General features: G+C 34.2%; 1 protein-coding gene across 2 annotated transcripts in view; it reads right to left on the bottom strand.

Annotated features, from left to right (window-relative positions):
• Window positions 1-16,072, bottom strand: part of SLC4A10 (solute carrier family 4 member 10) — a 210,272-nt gene extending 194,200 nt beyond the window's left edge. For both annotated transcript variants that reach the window (XM_087435291.1, XM_087435292.1), the window contains exon 1: window positions 15,992-16,072. In XM_087435291.1, coding sequence (XP_087291417.1) covers window positions 15,992-16,072 — 81 coding nt within the window. The remainder of the gene's footprint in view (window positions 1-15,991) is intronic.
• Window positions 16,073-18,999: the final 2,927 nt, after the last annotated feature.

The following is an 18,999-nucleotide window of genomic DNA, read 5'->3' as shown; positions in this document are numbered from 1 at the left end:
AGCATTAGCTCTTCTCATCTCTTCCAATGAGCAGTTCCAATTTTATGCTTTCCAGGCATACTCATAGAGTCATCTAGTCCAATATCTCTCCAACATAGGAATACCACCCACAATATCACAATATGTCTGATCTTGGCTTGAACAAACCCAGTGATAGAGAGCTAACTACTGCACAAGAAAGGCCACTCCATTTTTGGAAATTTATAATGTTCAGAAATATTATTGGATTATAAGACCACCTTTGTATTCTCAGGATTGGTCCACCTATCTATCTATCTATCTATCTATAAAATAAATGAGTTGAAATCACAGGGAGGCAGATTTTGGTCTCATTCACTCACTCACTAAATTATATATATATATATATATATATATATATATATATATATATATATATATATAAAACACATATATTATTATATATAGTCTAATTGATGGATTAATAATTAATTGTTAATTAATATTAATATATGTAATTATAATTTTGAAAGTGAACGAATGAATAGATGAATGAGACCTAAATCTGCGTCCCTATGATTTCAACCCGTTTAGTTTTTTTTTCCCATTCTGGAGCTATATAACTAATTCTGTTTCTCCTATTTGATGATGATTTAAATATTTGAAGATAATTACTGTTAGTCCTAAGTCTTCTCTTTGCCAAGTAAAAGTGGACAGTTCCAATAGAGAAGAATGAATTATGTTCCTCTCCTCTCTGGGGTAGAGATAAAAGTGTAAAATAGTAATCAAATTATCAGCCATTGTTAATCTATTAATGTATTGCTGTGGAGAATACAGCTTGGGCCTGTGGCTAAAATGCTCTTTGACTTTTTTCCTCTCATATATAGGCCTTGGGATCCACATGTCAGACTGCTTGGATCTGCAGAGTATTCAGGAACCCAGTTAGCCATATCTTGGCTTATATTCCAACAAACCTAATATTGATTTGGGCAGCCACATTAACTCAGTGCCGTACATAAATGAGGCTAGTGAAAGCCAAACGCTCCTTGTCTCACCAATGAAATAAGCTACTTCCCATCCCATGGAAAAGATCTAGTGAAATGTGGTGGGATGGCAACAACAGCCTTCTACTAAAAGTTTCTAATATGACATGTTTTTTAGATCTTTTGCTATCTGAATTACCTTCTCTGGAAATTCTACTTAGTTAACATCTTTTTTTAAATGTAGGTTCCAAATTTGAGCACAATTTTCCAGATATGATTCAATTGTTAAGAAATAGAGAGGTATTACTTCTTCTGGTGAAAAAACTATATTTCCCTTCATTCCATCTAAATTTGTATTAGCACTTTTGTTAGTTATTAAAAATCTTTTACTAATAAAGATTAAAGCCAATAAAGCCTATTCTCTACAAGAACAGGTCATAAACCAGTTCTCCAACATATTATTTCATCTTGTGGTAAAAAACACAACATAAAATTTACCATCTTAACCATTTTTAAGTGTACAATACAGTAGTGTTAATTATATGCACATTGTTGAGCAACAGACCTCTAGAACTTTTTCATCTTGCAAAACTGAAACCCTATACCCACTGAACAACTCCTCCTTTCCTCCTCCCCCAGCCCCTGGCAACCACCATTCTACTTTCTATTTCTACAAATTTGACTATTCTAGATACCTCGTATAAATTAAATCATGCAGTATTTATCTTTTTGTGACTGGTTTATTTCACTTAGCAAATATCCTCAAGTTTCATCCATGTTGTATCATATGACAGGCTTTCTTTCTTTTTTAAGGCTGCAATTTTCCATTATATGTATATACCAAATTTTGTTTGTCCATTCATCCATCAATAGACATTTAGGTTGCTTCCACCTCTTGACTATTGTGAACAATGCTGCAAAGAACATAGTTGTGAAAATATCTCTTCAAGATCCTGTTTTCAATTATTTTCGTTACATATGCATAAGTGGGATTGCTGGATCATATAATAATTCTATTTTTAATTTTTTGAGGAATCTGCCAACATGATGTATTTTTGAAAATTATTTTAAACTTTATGGTCAGGACTTTTTTTTGGATTTATTCCTATTATACTGCATCTTGTAAATCTATTGATCGCCTACAAATACTTTTTTTAAAAAAACTGGTATATAATTCTTTGCATTTTATCATATATACAGATTCTGAAACCACTACCACAATCAAAATATAGAATAGTTCCATCGCCCCAAGAAAATCCTTTGTGCTATCCCTTTTTAACCACACTGTTTTGTGTGTTGATATCTGGGTGTTGACCTTGTTTCCAGAAACCTTGCTAAAGTAATTAGTATTATGAGTTTTGTTTGTTGGTTAGATTTTTTGAGATTTTCTACATAAACAAGCATGTCTCTGAAGAGGAACAGTTTTATTTCTTCCTTTTCAATCTGTATGGTTTCCTCTCCTTTTCTTGCCTATTGCATTTGCTAAGTCTTCTACTACAATGTTGAATAGAAGCAGTGAGAGTTCATATTTTTGCCTTGTTCCTCATCTTAAGGGTAGCGCATTCCGTCTCTCACAATTAAGTATCGTGTTAACTGTAGGTTTTGAGAGATGCCCTTTCAGGTTGAAGAAGTTTCCTTCTACTCCTAGTTTTCTGAAGTTTTTTTTTTTTTTTTTATGTAGAATGAATGTGAAATGTTGTCAAATGCTTCTTCTGCGTCAATGAAACGATCATGTGGTTTTTCTTATTTGATCTGTTGTGGATTACATCGATTGGTTTGAAAATATTAAACCAGCCTTGTGCTTTCAGGATAAAACCCATCTGGTCATGAAGTATTATTCTTTTTATAAATTGATGGACTCAATTTGCTAATATTTTGTTGAGGATATCTGCATCTATGTTCACGAGAGATATTGGTTTGTACATTTTCTTTTCTTGTACTGCCTTTGTGTGATTTTGGTAGCGTGGTAATTGTGTCTTCATAAAATGAATTGGAAAGTGTTCCTCCCACTTCTATTTTCTGGAAGAGACTGTCATTTCTTCCTTGTTTCGTAGAATTCTCCAGTGAAAACATCTGAACCTGTATATTTCCACTTTTGAAATGTTTCTAACTATAAATTCAATTTATTTAAATGTTATAGGACTATTTAGTTGATCTATTTCATTCTCGGTGAGTTTTGGTAATATGTTATTTTCAAGGAATTGATCTATTTCTTCTAGGTTGACAAATTTATATACATAGAGTTTTTCCTAGTATTCCCTTATTAACCTCATAATGTCTGAAGAGATTACAATAATATTACCTCTTTCATTCCTAATATTGGTAATGTGTGTCTTCTCTCTATTTTTCTTTGTCATTCTTGACAGAAATTTGTTGATTTTCTTTCTGAAAGTTTTTGGGATCTCTTTAATCTCAATCTTCTGAAATTTCACGATGATGTGCCTTGGTGTGACTACTTTTATTTATCGTACTGGGGACTTGGTGTGCCCTTTAAATCTGGAAACACATGTCCTTATGATTTTGTAATATTTAAAGGTTACTTGGAATTATTTCTTCTCTCTTTTTCCCTCTTCTCTCTTCTAGAACTGCTATCTCAGATATTAGACCTTGTGTCTTCTAACTTTCTTATTCTTTCTGTCCTATTTTCCACTTTCCTCTCAATTTTCTTGAAGATCTTGAAGATCAACTTTATCTTTCATATTTTCTGTTTAGTTTTTCATTTCTGGTGTCATATTTTTAATTTCCAAGAACTCCTATTTGTTCTTTCAATATTCCTGTATAATAGCACCATCTTTTTGCTTAATGGGTGAAATATCTTATCTCTCTAAAAATACTAATAATAGAATTTGCAAAGTTTTCTTCTCCCATTATGCTCTTTGCTCCCAACAGTTCAAGCGGAAAACATAGTGATTTGATATTTGTATATATTGCAAAATGATCACCACAATAAATCTAGTTAACATCTGTCATCATACATAGTTGCAGAAATTTTTTCTTGTGATGAGAACTTTTAAGATCTACTCTTTAGCAACTTTCAAATATGCAATACAGTATTATCAACTATATTGCCATTCTATACATACCCCATGACTTACTTATTTTATAACTGGAATTTTGTACTTTTTCACTCTCTTCACCCATTTCTCTCACCCCCCCAACCCCCACCTCTGGCAACCACCAATCTGTTCTCTGTATCTATGAGCTTGGTCTTTTTTGTTTTGTTTTGTTTTTTAGATTCCACATATGTGAGATTATATGTCTTTCTCTGTCTGACTTATTTTACTTAGCATAATGTCCTCAAAGTCAACCCATATTTTTGCAAATGGTAAGATTTCATTCTTTTTTATTGCCGAATAATATTCCATTGTGTGTGTGTGTGTGTGTATACCATATTTTCTTCATCCATTCACCTGTTGATAAACACTTAGGTTGTTTCCATATCTTGGCTACTGTAAATAATGCTGCAATGAACATGGTGGTGCATATAGCTTTTCGAGTTAGTGTTTTCATTTTCTTCAGATAAATACCAGAAATGGAATTGCTGGATCATATGGTAGTTCTATTTTTAATTTTTTGAGGAACCTCTATGCTGTTTTCTATAGTGGCTTCTCTAATTTACAGTCCTACCAAGAGTGCACAAGTGTTCCCTTTTCTCCACATCCTCACCAACACTTTGATAATAGCCATTCTAACAGGTGTGAGGTGATATCTCATTGTGATTTGATTTGCATTTCCCTGATAATTAGTGATGTTGAGTATCTTTTCATGTACCTGTTCGCCATCTGTATATCTTCTTTGGAAAAACGTCTGTTCAGATCCTCTGTCCATTTTTTAATCGAGTTATTTGATTTTTGTTATTGAGTTGTATGAGTTCTTTATATATTTTGGATATTAACCCCATATCAGACATATGATTTGAAAATATCTTCTCCCATTCAATAGGTTTCTTCTTTATTTTGTTGATTGTTTCCTTTGCTGTGCAGAAGCTTTTAGTTTGATGTAGTCCCATTTGTTTATTTTTGCTTTTGTTGCCTTTGCTTTTGGTATCAAATCCAAAAAATCATTGGCCTCTATTTTTTATGTTAGAAGTCTTCCTCAGAGGTCTCATGATCTTTGGTTGTGTGCTCATATATAAGAGTATGAAACTAAAAAGCTAATCGGAAGCTCTGAGTATGTGGATAGGACTTGTCAACTTTGAGCATATTGTAAAGTAATTTGGTTTGAGAGTTTCTTTGGGGAACTCTGATGTCAATATGTCTGGTAAGTTCCTCTTGAGCTTATTAGATTCCAGTTGGATCCTCCAATATCCTGTCTGATGGATGAAGGTCTGGCTGCCAGCTTTATGAGAGCAAAATGGAGGAACAGAGTTGGGATCACAGCATTCTCACTGAATCCAGCTGTTTTCAAATATCGTGCTTTCTGACCTCAACTGTACCTGGGTTACTCAGTCCAAAGAGATCCTGTTGAATCCTCTCCAGAGAATAGAACTCCAGTCTACTGCTGGAATAGAGGCGGGATATTTGCCTGGTTGGCTGAAGTGAAGGAGGAAGAGGATCTGGAAATGTGATTGAATTTTAACGCAATAGTCTTTACTTTACTAGCTTGATTCTCTCTTTCAGAGATACCTGGTGCCTTTTCAGGATGCTTCAGTATAAACGGGGTTGGTTCTCAGCTTTTGCCACTGCCAGTTGACAATTCTGCTTTCTCAGCTAGCCAAGCCACTTGACATTTTCTTCTGCCTTTTTGCTCACAAAATTTTATCACTGTTTTTTTCCTCTCCCATTCTTCTCACCTTCATTTAGTTTTGGTAGAGTGAGAAGGTTAAAAAATACCCTTACTTGTCTTTTTAATAGGATTTTGGGAGAAAGGAAAAGTAGCTGTGTGTATTCTATCTGACAGTTCTACCTAAAGCCTCCTGATTTTACTTCAACTTTAACTCTACTATATTTTCAGGACATGTCAACAGGATAACATATTCTTATTACTATTATTCTATTACTAATATCTATTCTGCTACTATTATAGCTCATTATAACTGTTAACACATTTTTCTAATCTCCAGTTCACAGTAAGCAACCTCTGAATGAGCTTCAGAATCTTTTTTGCTACACTAAAGCATACTTCACTATTCTTAAATTTATATGACATAATCTATTTATTGAGTCAATATTTACTAATCATTTAACATGTGCCTGAACTAGACAGTGGGGATACTAAATTAAAAGACACACTTGCCTTCTAGAATTTCACATGCTAAGGGAGAAGACATACATGTATGTATCTTTTCAGATGTTATACATGGTGAATGTTATACCAGAAGTAGGCTTAGTATTCTAAGGGATATACAAATAACCACCTAATCCCACTAACCGATGCTTAAACTGGGCATCAGTTAGATGCCCTTTAGAGTCTTAAAGCACAAATAGGATTATCAAGTTAAATAAGAAGAAGAGCATTCCAGGCAAATGGCATAGCTTGTACAAAAGCATGGTGGTATCAACGACTTCAGAAGAAATAAATCTCCACTCTTTTTAATTTGACGGTCTTTTTGTTTTAGACATCCCAAATGATTACAACATCCTGGTGTGGAATGTATTAGTACTACTACTTTTACTGTGATTTTTTTTGTATGAGGAAATTAAGATACATTCAAGCTTTACAGTAAGCCAATAGTAGAGCTAGAACTAGAACTAACATTTTGGTTTTCTGATTGCCATCTGAATGGTCAAACATTGGATAATTCTAACTCTACATTCTGAAACTGTTAGTCTGATTTTTCTGTGTCGCATATAATTGCAATAATAAGAGCTAACATTCATTGTAAGGCTTACAATGTGCCAGGCACAGTGCTAGAACTTTACACATATTTACTCATTAAAAATCTTAAAAAAGATGAGTGTTCTGAGACTTAAAGAGGCTAAGAAACTTTCCCAGGAACCCTCAGCTATTAAGAGGTAGACACTGGGCTTGAAGGCAGGTCAGTACTCTTAACCAATATGCTACACTGCAAAGGTATATCAGTTAAGCATAAAATCCAAAATTCCTTGATTTAGCTTTAAAACACTTCAGAGTCTGGTTCAACCCTACTTACACACCTCAGCTAATATGAATTCTTCATGGTATCCAAAGTGACCTAGGCCATATTTTTTCATGAACATTTCATACTCATTCCCCATTTTGTTATTCAACAAAAATGTATGAAGTAGTTACCAGGTGCCAGGCACTGTATTAGTGCTGGCTTTAAAGAAATAAAAGACACTGCCTTTGCCCTTAAACAGTCCATAGTCAAGACAGGAAAATCAATGACTACAATGCAGCATGTATTGTGCTCCAATTAAGGTAAGAATCAGAAGAAGATAAGGAAAAAACACCTAGCTCACTCTGAAGGGATGAGGGGATGTTTCAAAAGGAGGCCATGCTTGGGCCAGCCCGCTGGCGTAGTGGTTAAGTTTGCACGCTCCGCTTCAGCGGCTTGGGGTTGGCAGGTTCAGATCCCAGGCACAGACCTATACACCGCTCATCAAGCCATGCTGTGGCAGTGTCCCACATACAAAATAGAGGAAGACTGGCACAGATTTTAGCTCAGGGACAATCTTCCTCAAGCAAAAGGAGAGGAAGATTGGCAATGGATGTTAGTTCAGGGCCAATCCTCCTCACCAAAAAAACAAGGAGGCCACGCTTAATCTAAATAAATCTGGAGGCATAAGAAAGAGTCAGCTAGGCATAAAGAAAGAGAACTGAGGGGCCAAAGGCATTACAGCAGAGAGAACAGCATTTTAAAAGGTTTGAGAAAGCTCTCTCTCTCTACCTAGTAGAATTTAGATTAAGTTTAACTAAAGAGAGTTAAGTTTAAATGTCGCTGTCTCATTCCTCAAAAAATTAAAAATAGAACTACCATATCATCCAGAAATACCACTTCTGGGTATATATTCAAAGGAAATAAAATCATCATCTCAAAGAGACATCTGCACTCTCATGTTCATTGCCACATTATTCACAATATCCAAGATATGGAAACAACCCAAGTGTCTGTCAATAGATTCATGGATAAAATAAGCACAATGCAATATTATTCAGCCATGAGACAGAAGGAAATCTTGCCATTTGTGACAACATGGATGGACCTTGAAGGCATTAAGCTAAGTGAAATAAGTCACACAGAGAAAGACAAATACTACATGTTCTCACTTATCTGAACTCTGAAAATTATCTTACTTAAAGGTAATGGGGAACCTTAGAATGAGTTCAAGTAGGCAAATATGCCTATTCCTGGTTTACATTTTGGAAAGAGTACTTTGGCAGCTGAATGGTAAATAGGTTGCTTGGGGATGGATGATGGGAAGAAAAATACCAAGTAAGAAATGAGCACAATTTTCCAGGTAAGAAATTAATGTGTACTAATACTGAAGTCAAGACAATGGGAAATGGACAGAAGAGTAAATTTTGGACTCCTTTGGAGAAAGAAATTTACATAACTTGGTGAGTAATTGGATCTAAGGTTGGAATAAAAAAGTTGAAAATGATTAGCAGATCATCATGCTAGGAAAGACAAAGAGGTTTTGAAGAATGAATAGTAAGTTTAGTTTGAGACATACCAAGTTTGAGATATTTATAAGATAAATGAGCAGAGATGTCTAACAAGATGCAATGTCTGGAACACTAGACAGAAGATAAGATATAGACTTGAGCTATAAATTTGAAATTCATCACCATATAAAGCAGGAGTTCTCAATTTTGGTTGCCCATCAGATTCACTTGGAAAGCTTTGCTGTAAATATAGACACCTGGGTTCTATCACCATAGACTTTATTTAGTACCTCTAAGATAAGCTTGGGGCATCAATGTTTTTAAAAAGCTAAACATTTGATTTTGATGCATAGTCACAATTAAGAATCACTGGTGGGTAATTTTAAGTCATGAGCATACATTAGATTCATGGTTTCAAATAGCGTGGTGCACTAATCAGAAGAGATTGAGAAGAAATTATCAGAAAGATTATGATAATAATAATAACAACTATAATTTATTGAGCACCTATGGCAGGAACTGTGCCAACAACTTTACATGTGTTATTTGTAGTGGAAGAGAAACCAGAAAGAAAGAGTATAATGAAAGTCAATGAACATCAAGTCACACATTTCCATGAAGTCTTCCACAGCAGTTTCAGTTTACCTTGATGTCTTTCATCTCAATTTGGCATTTAGAACACACTTATACATGGTATCTCATTCAGGGGTATATAACCCTAAGCAGTATAACACAGTGGTTAAGAGCAAGCGCTCTACAGCTAGACTGCCTGGTTTGAATCCCATATCACCCTATCCTTTGCCAGCAATTTTGATCTTAGGCAAGCTACTTAGTCTCTTGCTTAGTATGTAATTAAAGTATAATGTGTGTATGAATGTATGCACACATGAATGTACTAAATATGTGTGTGTATGTATATAATAATTTACATATACTATAACATAAGTTCCTTGAAGGGATGGATTTGTTTTATATCATTTGTAGCTTTACCTACACCAGTGGGGAGAAATTATAACAACTAATATTTGATAAGCTAGGTATTATTTCAAATACTTATTTTAATTCATTAATTCAATTGATTCTCTTTACAACTCTAGAGATTAGCATATTAGTATCCCCATTTTACAGACGACAATACCGAGGAAAAGAGAGATTAGGTAACGTTCCTAAAATCAACATTGCAGTAACGTGGAAGATATGGCATCCAAACAAGGGAGTCCAGCTCTAGAACTTCAGCTCTTAACTACTGTGCTATACTGCCTCCCTCCATACTATACAATAGACTCAATAAATTCTTACAAGATCGAATAAAATTTGAAAAAAAAAAGAGAAGAAATGGATAGGAATAGATGGTATACATTTATGTGCAGCACATTTTGCAATGTACTTCACTTAAACCAGGGTCTGTTGCCTTTTGGAAAGAGGAGCTTGATAACAAATAATCAACTACCTTTTTAACTTATTCTTATTTATATTCCTTTATTATCATTTTTTTAAAAGGTGTGGGGTGGGCAAAGGGTCACTTCACTAAATGTCTTTTATCTGATTTTTGAGGAAAAAAATTTTTTAAATGTTTAAAAGTTTTAAAGCAATCCAAAGCCCAATGATCTCCAAGGTTTCTCCCAGAAATGGATCTGTGATTCTAAAACAAGTACTGAAAATTTGTTCGGCCCCTACCATATGTATGGCTCTTTCCCAGGCAATGTGAAGTCACAAGGATTAATACGAACAACCTCACAAGAACTTCTAGAAAATGGGGTTTTCAAATACTGCAGACTTCTACAGGAAGAAACAGAGTATTCTCAACTATATGGGTCTGCTATTGCCCGAAATACAGAGCCAGAAGAGCAACTGTGTCTGGTTTCATTTTCACTCACACTTGTGGAATTCCATGAGTTTTACTTCTGATATACTTTATACGGATGATATACTAAATGAGAGTATTCGATTCCAATTTTTTCACAATTCCCATGCACAAATATCATCTTCTGGGTCTGATAACAAAAGTCACATCCCAGCTGTCACATCTAATGGAAATCTGCTCTTGGATGTTACCCAGCTTTTTTACTAACCCCAGGCAATACTGCAATGCTTCTGGTATATAAAGAAGAAAATTTAAAGGTGATATTAAAAGTATTAGCAATGACAATTTACTTTATCATTTCTAAATGAACAAAGAGCAAAGCTAAAATATTCTGTGACTTCCATGATTATAAATAGCAATTTCTATTTCCAATTTTCCCTACGACAAAGTTTCTATTATCCAAATATTCACCACAGTGACATGCATATTCATTGTATCAAAATGATCCCTCTAGATTGTCCTTGGTCTAGGAAATGTCAAGAACAAAGCCAAAGCTAAATCAGATTACCTACCAATAAAATAGAGTTTACATCAGGGACAAGCAGGAGGTCTCCTAGGATCTGAAATCTAGGGCTTGTGAGTGGTTGTGGATAGACTGAGAAATGCTCTCACATGCAATTTTGATAGAGAATCTTATTAAAGTCCTTCATTTTGCTTCTACCCCCTACCTTGTCTACTAACTACTAAATCTACTCAGGAATTTAATTTTCATTTTCAAAGTCTCAAGAGGGTTAGAGCTCTGAAAATGACTGCAAAATATAGGTACTGCTCTTTTGTTTTTGATTTTATTTTCTCCCAAGAATAAGTGGATCAGCATAGAAATGTTCTCAGTTGGAAATCATAATCTAACATTCAAGACTCTACACTATCTGGTCCCAACAGACCTTTCCTATGATAGTCTGAATTACCACACTAGGCTATAGCCAGAATGAACTATTCCGTACTAGTCAAACAGATTATTTGCTTTCTGCCTCCCTGCCTTTGCTCATGTTGTTTCCTCTGCCGGAAATGACCTTTCCCCTGTCTTGGCCAGTCTTCAAAGTCTACCTCAAAGCTACCTTTTCCATACTTCCCTAACTCCCCATCTAGCCTCTTCTCTCCTGTTCCCATTCAGCTTGAAACATGCTGCCCATAGAACTCACAGCAGAATAATTTGTGCCTCTTTCATCTCTCTTTTGAATCTCAATGGCACTCACAACTTTCTACATTCTGTTATAGTTACTTGTTTTTACTGTTTATGACTCACTACCTGCGACTTCCTGAAAGCAGGGACCTATTGGTCTTTATATCCTTGGTCTGTACAGCACTTGCTAGAACAATGTAGGGTTTTGTATGTTTGTTTGTTTGTATGTTGTTTTAACAAATTTTATTATGACGAGATTCGATTGACCCTGTGCCAACTTTTGGGAAATAGCTGCACATGAAGAAAATTGCTCAAGGGAAGAGAACTAAAATGCAAAGATGCAACAAAATGTAACACTCAAGCACTTAGATTTCATCCAGATACCAGATTACTCACTTGTACTTAGGAGCTTGACAATTTTTAAGCAAATAGATGTCTTTACATTAAATAATCACCAGCAATTCAAAATATTATACTCTATCAAATAGGAACTTAAATTGTTCTATTCACATACAGTGTTGTATTTATAACATATTTCATTTTAGTCTTTCATCAAGAATAAAAATATTCATTAATAAATAAAATTACCAAAGCAAGTTACGTTTAACTTTCAGCGAAGTTTTTTGTCCTGGACGTTTTTAAATGATTAAAAGAAAACTCAGATCATTAAATCTAAGCTATGTAATTTGTCTCTATTATTTTATTTAAACCTTGATTTTTACTCCTTAATTTTTATCTTCAACTATAACTAAAAAAGACCTGACATTGCTGTTAAATTTTCCCAAAGGCCCAGTAACCTTTCTGTCATGAATGAAGTAGCTGGTACAACATAAGAAAGCAAAGCATCTATACACATGGAATCCTAATAGAAGTTTAAATCAGCCTAGTAAGCAGAAGCAAAAAAAATTCAACACAAAATTTTTCATCAAGTCACAATTCCGATAGTCAGTAAATGTTAAGACTTTAATCGGATGTAGCATGTTTTTCTTTGCATTTTTATAACCATCTTTATTTCAGTGTACCATATGTTTTTCACTGAATTTCTTATTTGATAAGGAGAATGAGGGAGAGGGAACAAAAGTAAACTGCATGACTACCACTACGAACACCTGCCAATAGCCCATCCTAGCTCTTATAATGTATATAATAATGTCTGTCAACAAATAATGTTGGCAATAATGTGCTTGCCCTATGCCAGGTACTCTTACAAATGCTTTATATACATTAACTCATTTGATCTTCACAACAACTTTTTGAGGTAAGTACCATTATTATCCTTATATTACAAACGAGGAAAATGATACCCAGAAAGGTTATGTAACTTGCCCAAGATCATATATCTGATAAGCGATATAGCTAAGACTTGAATCCAGTGAATGTGGCAGTCTGGACGCTTAACTACATACCTCTTACTGCAAACAACTGTTACAAACCAGAAGAATTTGAAAATCAATTTTCTTTTGCTTTACTACAAGAAAACAGGCACTTTGGCGGCACTATTGGGCAGCCTACCCCAGCTTAGGATTCCGGAGAAACAAGGGTTTTGCATCGACTCTACCCAACCCCCGGCTACTTTCAGCCAGCATACTGGTATAAAAGAGAAGAGTGTAGTGCCTGGATATCCAAGAGCCAGCTGGCTAATGCCTATTTCCATATTAGTTCCTCCCAGTCCCCTTTCTCAGAGACTGAGGTGAATCCTATTCCCCCCATTTTATTCAAAGGACTCCCCAAATGACCTAGTTAGCATCAAACACTTCCAAACTTGCTATTCTTTATTTCCAAAGTTCAGTCTCTATGAAGACAAAAACCCCTTCCATAATACATAATTACCTATGTCTAGCCTGGAATAAGAGTAGATTGGTCACATTTTTGTTCTGAGCTGATTCTTGAGGTTCTTGCCCTGCCTCCTGCCAATGGGCTAGATCTACCTTCACTCTCAAAATAAATTGACAACTATGGCTTATAAAACATACGAAGTTATTTTATTGATTCACAGTTTATAATGCCCTGGTACAACAAATTATGCATTATAAAGGAATTTAATGCAGTTGTCAACATTATGAAACGCTTGATTATACAGTTTGACTCAATCTTTTATTTCTCTAACACCAAGAAATCTACATGAGAAGAAAAAGAGTTACATGCAACTCATCCTAGGATTCATCAGTTTGTAAGTTAAGTTAAAACTGATTGTAGTGGTGATGGGTTGTAGTTGGTGTTTTGGTGGTGAACATGATGTAATCTGTGTAGAAGTGGAGGTGTAGTGATGTACACCTTAAATTTTTACAATGTTGTAAACCAATGTTACTGCAATAAACAAAAAATTAAAAAAAAAACTGATTGTAGTATCTCATCTTTGAAAAGTCAACTCAAATATGAGCATAGCTCATTGTGTACATTTTCTTATAATCTCCTTGGAAGCAGGAAACAACTTTTCCTTTTCTGTATTCCTCACAACACCAATTACAGTATCATGCAAATGATCAGCTTTCACATAATGCTTACTGAATTGAACAATTACTCAAATAGTTGCTTATAAACAGCTTACTTTTAGAAACCTTTATGGTGTATGATGAAATGCATGTGTAAAATAGTATAGACAGAGGCAACCACTGTAAAAAGAAGATGGCCAATCATTACTGGACAGATTTACAATCAATTTCACCACTCAAAAGGTCAAGATCATCTTGCTACTCAGGAAAAAAGGTTGGCATTACATTTAAATGTCTGCAACATTCTAACCAGTCTTTACTTTTTAGTGTAATGTATTTTGACATAGCAACAGAGAGAAATTTCTCTCCAATTTGTAAAGAAATGATAAGTCTAAGACAGTAATTTTTTTCACCTTACAAAATTATTGAGATATCTTCATTTAACTGCCACTAAAGGAAAACAACCAAAAATCTTTATGGTTTGATTCTTTTGAAAGGTCATAAATACAGTTAAAAGTAGCAGAATGCTGTGAAACCAATACCTAGAGGAATCCCAAAGCAATGCCAAGAAACAGAATGTACTCATGGTGACTAATACATGCAAATACTGGAAATAAATTCTAACAGATTAAACAGGTTTTGTAGCAACTAAAAGGTATATTCAAATCATTCCAAAACTAAGCAAGCTTAAGAATATGGCAATCTTCCCTACTAATAAGAATATAAGCTGGCTAAGTAGCCTGAATAACATATAAATTATAGCCAACATCAGTAGGTATAATTTTTTCAATGTGTTTTTAATTAAAAAGGAGAAACTGACACCTTGACTGAATTAAATCACTGTTTCAGACTTCCACTTCAGTCTTTTGATAAACATATTCATTTTTAATACTATATCTTTTCACCCTCATCAGGGTGCTACAGAATCATGAAGACAAAACTATCTTTCTGTGGAGAAATGCTGCAACATTTTATCTCTTTTTGCCCATTTAATATGGACTACCTGGTCAAGTATCTGACAGGTCCTCTAAAATTGAGGCAGAAATATGTGTAATATAAAAAATATAAAATATATTCCTTCAAAATCTGAATGTCAAACACAGGCACAGTTTCTTACCCAAGCACGTAATTCTGAGGATATGCTATAACAAACCAAAGCATTATAACTTGACAGGTAAAAATAGTTTAAATAAATACAGAATTTCAGGATAAAATGGATATATAAATCCAAATTCTTTGCTGTAATGATTCTCTACTCTTTGTAGTTAACATGTATAAGGTAGTCAAGTCTTCTCATTTGAAAATGAAAGTAAGCAAATGTGGAGTATCTCTGGGTCAAAAACCTTAAACAATCTTAAATGTCACAAGCTTTCTTTGTAAAAAAAAACAAAAACAAAAAAACAGATTTATCGTCTACTTTCATCAATCAGCAATGCCTTAGCAGATTTCTCCATTAAGAGGACCAAGAGCATCATTATTTCAATGGATCTGAGAAATGATTAAAACTAATGCCTTTAAAACAATTCAGATACTGAAATATAAATTTCAGGAAATTAGCTTATAGCTCATGCTGATGAACAAGATTGTACTCATCAAACTTGTATTGCTGTGGGGTTGCACACTACAACGGTAGTAACATCTATTTTCATGCTTAAGAAATTCCAGATAAAATTTTTTTTAATATGTCACTATCTATAAGCAGCTAGCTATGCTGTACCCTTATCAGTTTGCACAATTTATGCTATTTTTATCATTCAAAATAAAAGATGCAGTTTGACTGTATTCAGACTTAATCTGAAAAAAATCTGTAGATCCCCAAACCTTGCTTTTAATCACATATAAAGAATCTCTTTCCTTAGTCCCCACTTCCTCCCTCGTAAAAAAAATTGAGGTAAACACAGACCAAACACACACACACATACACATTTCTAAAATTCATATTGTTTAGCTGGTGTCTATTACTATAAATATTACTTGTTCAAACATCCTAAGGAAAATCTGATAATAAATAATTACATTGATTAATATATTCTAAATGACTAAGATCTAGAAAAAGCAATAACTCTGCAATCTAATAGTATCATCATAATTTATGAGGTCATACCTGATGACTTAGAGATTGAAAAGGCTCACAGGTTCCAGACTGCATGACCTTTCTATTTCCAGAAACCCCTAAAGATTGCATTTCCTGTCTTATAAAAGATAATCACAGCCATCTCTATGTCTCAGCATCTTCAGGGCTAGTGAAGAAAACATCAAACAGCAGATCTGTGCATCAGTATCTGCTTAAGCCATCATGTAGATATCAGATCTCATACACTGTTTATCATCTCCCTTTTGCAGTGACAAACCCCCCGTATTAAGAGAGGATGACACAGTTGTATTTGCTGAAGCTGCTAATGCTGTCTGAAAACAGTAAGCTTACTGCTTAGAGCAATTCTGCATCATCCAAACAGAAAATGAGCCACATCCTTCAGGTTTCCCACTTCTGCCACTATGAAGATTTCACTTGCCAAGCAGAGTTTGATTTTTTTTGTCGGTCCTTTAAAAATAAGCAATGTTCTATTTAATTAAGCATTCAATGTGTCTGTTGCAAATACCATGTTAAAATGTCAACTCTTAATTATTAGGCAGTTTTCTCTATACACAAATAAGCTTTAGTATGATGATGTAAGGAGCAAAATTGTATTCTCTTTTAAAGGACTCTTCCATCCAAACCATGTATAACCTCACTCACCCAACCCATCAAAAACTAGAAGTCCCTAAAAATGAAGAATTTTTATTCCGGCAATCTTTGATAATTGTGTATAACAGTAGATAGATAAATAAGTAAATGCATATTCACTTTTAATGCTCAGGAACTTCATTTTTATTTCATATTCTTCAGACCAACATGCTTCAAATGAAAATACCTTTTATATTTCTATTTAACCTCTTCTTCTAAAGAGTTTAACATGCAAAAGACAATGTGCTATTATCAAATTCCAAAACTGCATGGTTAAATCTAGGAATGAAACTTATGTAAGTTATTGGCATTTTATTGTGATTTTCATTGTCTTCTTTGTGTTCATCAAGGTTCTTATAATGCTTTCTTTTACCACAACATAGTAGAATCAGTAAATTTTAAGACTGATAAAGTAGTCTGATACTAGAGAACCAATATCCTCTAAAATTAAAAATGGAAATACTTTCTCTTTACTATGTGACAAAAGATTGTATTTTAGAAATAAAACAAAAATAGACTAAAATTATAATCAATTTAATTGAATTCAAAATTAGGACACCAAGTGCAACATATTCCCTAAAACAGCCCTCCCTTTATGTAGAGTCTGAATTAATGAACACTTTATTTAAGTATCTATGAACACTTTATTTGTATGTCTGTGAAATAAACTAAATGAAATTTAATGATAGCTAAAGTGTTATACAGAAAATGTCTTAGATAAATGTAAACTAATAACAAATCAGTATAATTTCCCTTCTCCCACTCACAACATTTGATGAGCATAATATGTATTGTCATGAAGACTAGTCAAAATGAGGCTTAAAGATTAGGCATCTTTAAGAGGTTGTGGGGGTCGGGGAAAAGAGGAGATGTTGGTTAAAGAGTACAAACTTCCCGTTATAAGATGAATATGTTCTGGAGATCCAATGTACAGCAAAGTGATTATAGTTAATGATATTGTATTATATACATGAATGTTGTGCTACAGTTGTAATCATTTTGTCTTATGTAAGTGTGTCAAATCAACACATCCTAAATTTACACAATGTTATATGTCAATTATATCTCAACAAATCTGGGGAAAAAGAGTTTGTTGTTAGTGCCATCAAGTCGATTCCCACTCCTAGCGACCCCGTGTACAGCAGAGCAGAACCTTGCCTGGTCTTTTTGCACCATCTTCTCACCTTCTGGTGCTATGCCAGACAATGCTTCACTGCTACTCATAGAGTTTTGGAAAAAAAGTTATCACAACTTAAATATATACAATTTTTATTTGTAAAAACTAAAGAAAGAATTTGGGCTTCTTTAATAGCCTGATCCACACTATCCCTTTAAAGAAATTATTGCCTCTAACTGCAGAAGTTCAGACAAGGGGTTGGGTATTTTGGCTGTATGTATACAATGAAACAGTGGATGAAAAATCATATGTCATATGTAGGGAAATATGATTTATCTATGCAGTATTTACTCTCTTATTGTAATCAAAATAGGTGCTCATTCCTGAAGACCTATCTTCTCAGTAAGGCCCTCCTAAAATACACTGTCTCCGTTTCTAGATTCATTCTTTCACGTATAAAGTATTAAACATCTTCTATGTGTCAGATACTATATAGGTGCTAGAGATTACATGACAATACAAAATATGCCATCACAAAAGCATATCATTAAACAAGTATGTTTTGTTATGACAGAAGAATTAAGAGGAGATATGAGAGTGATAACAGGGCATCTGACCCTAATCTAGGGATCAGAAATGATCTCCCTAAGGAAGTATTAAAACTGAGAAGATCCTGAGTAGGTCACATTTAAGGAATGGTAAATACAGCATGGTTAGACCATAAAGCGTAAGTAGGACGGAGTGGAGAAATGAGGCTAGAAGGGTAAGGCAAATTCCAATTACAGGAAGCCTCAGAAGCCATTTAAAGAGTTTGAGCTTTATCCTTAGGGGAATGAGAAGCCACCAACATAATCAGTTTTTCAGTTTTAGATTATTCTGACTAAGGTGGAGAATCAAGAGAGTAAAAAAAATTGGAGGAAGACAGACAAGTTATATAATTTTGTGCAGGGGATAATGAGGGCCTGACCAAAACAGTGGCAGTAGAAAATGGAGAGAAATGGATATATTCCAGATATATTTTTTTAGTTAAAAGGGATAGGATTTGGGGATTGAATGTAAGAAGTGAGAGAGAAAGAAATGTCAAGATTGATTCCTAACCTCCTACATCATTACGGATTCCTTTTTGACAATCAATATACTTTCATCACATGCTCTGCTGTATTGTTATTTATCCTTTTCATGTGCATATGTTTAGTTTTTATAAAATAGCCAGAAAAGTGTGAGAAGACATCTTACATTCCTTCTGTGTCCTCCAATAATGTGCATAACT

This window comes from Ceratotherium simum, chromosome 9, assembly GCF_057802395.1.
Source record: "Ceratotherium simum simum isolate JZ-2026a chromosome 9, ASM5780239v1, whole genome shotgun sequence".
NCBI lineage: Eukaryota > Metazoa > Chordata > Mammalia > Perissodactyla > Rhinocerotidae > Ceratotherium > Ceratotherium simum.
This window is presented reverse-complemented; position numbering and strand designations above follow the sequence as displayed.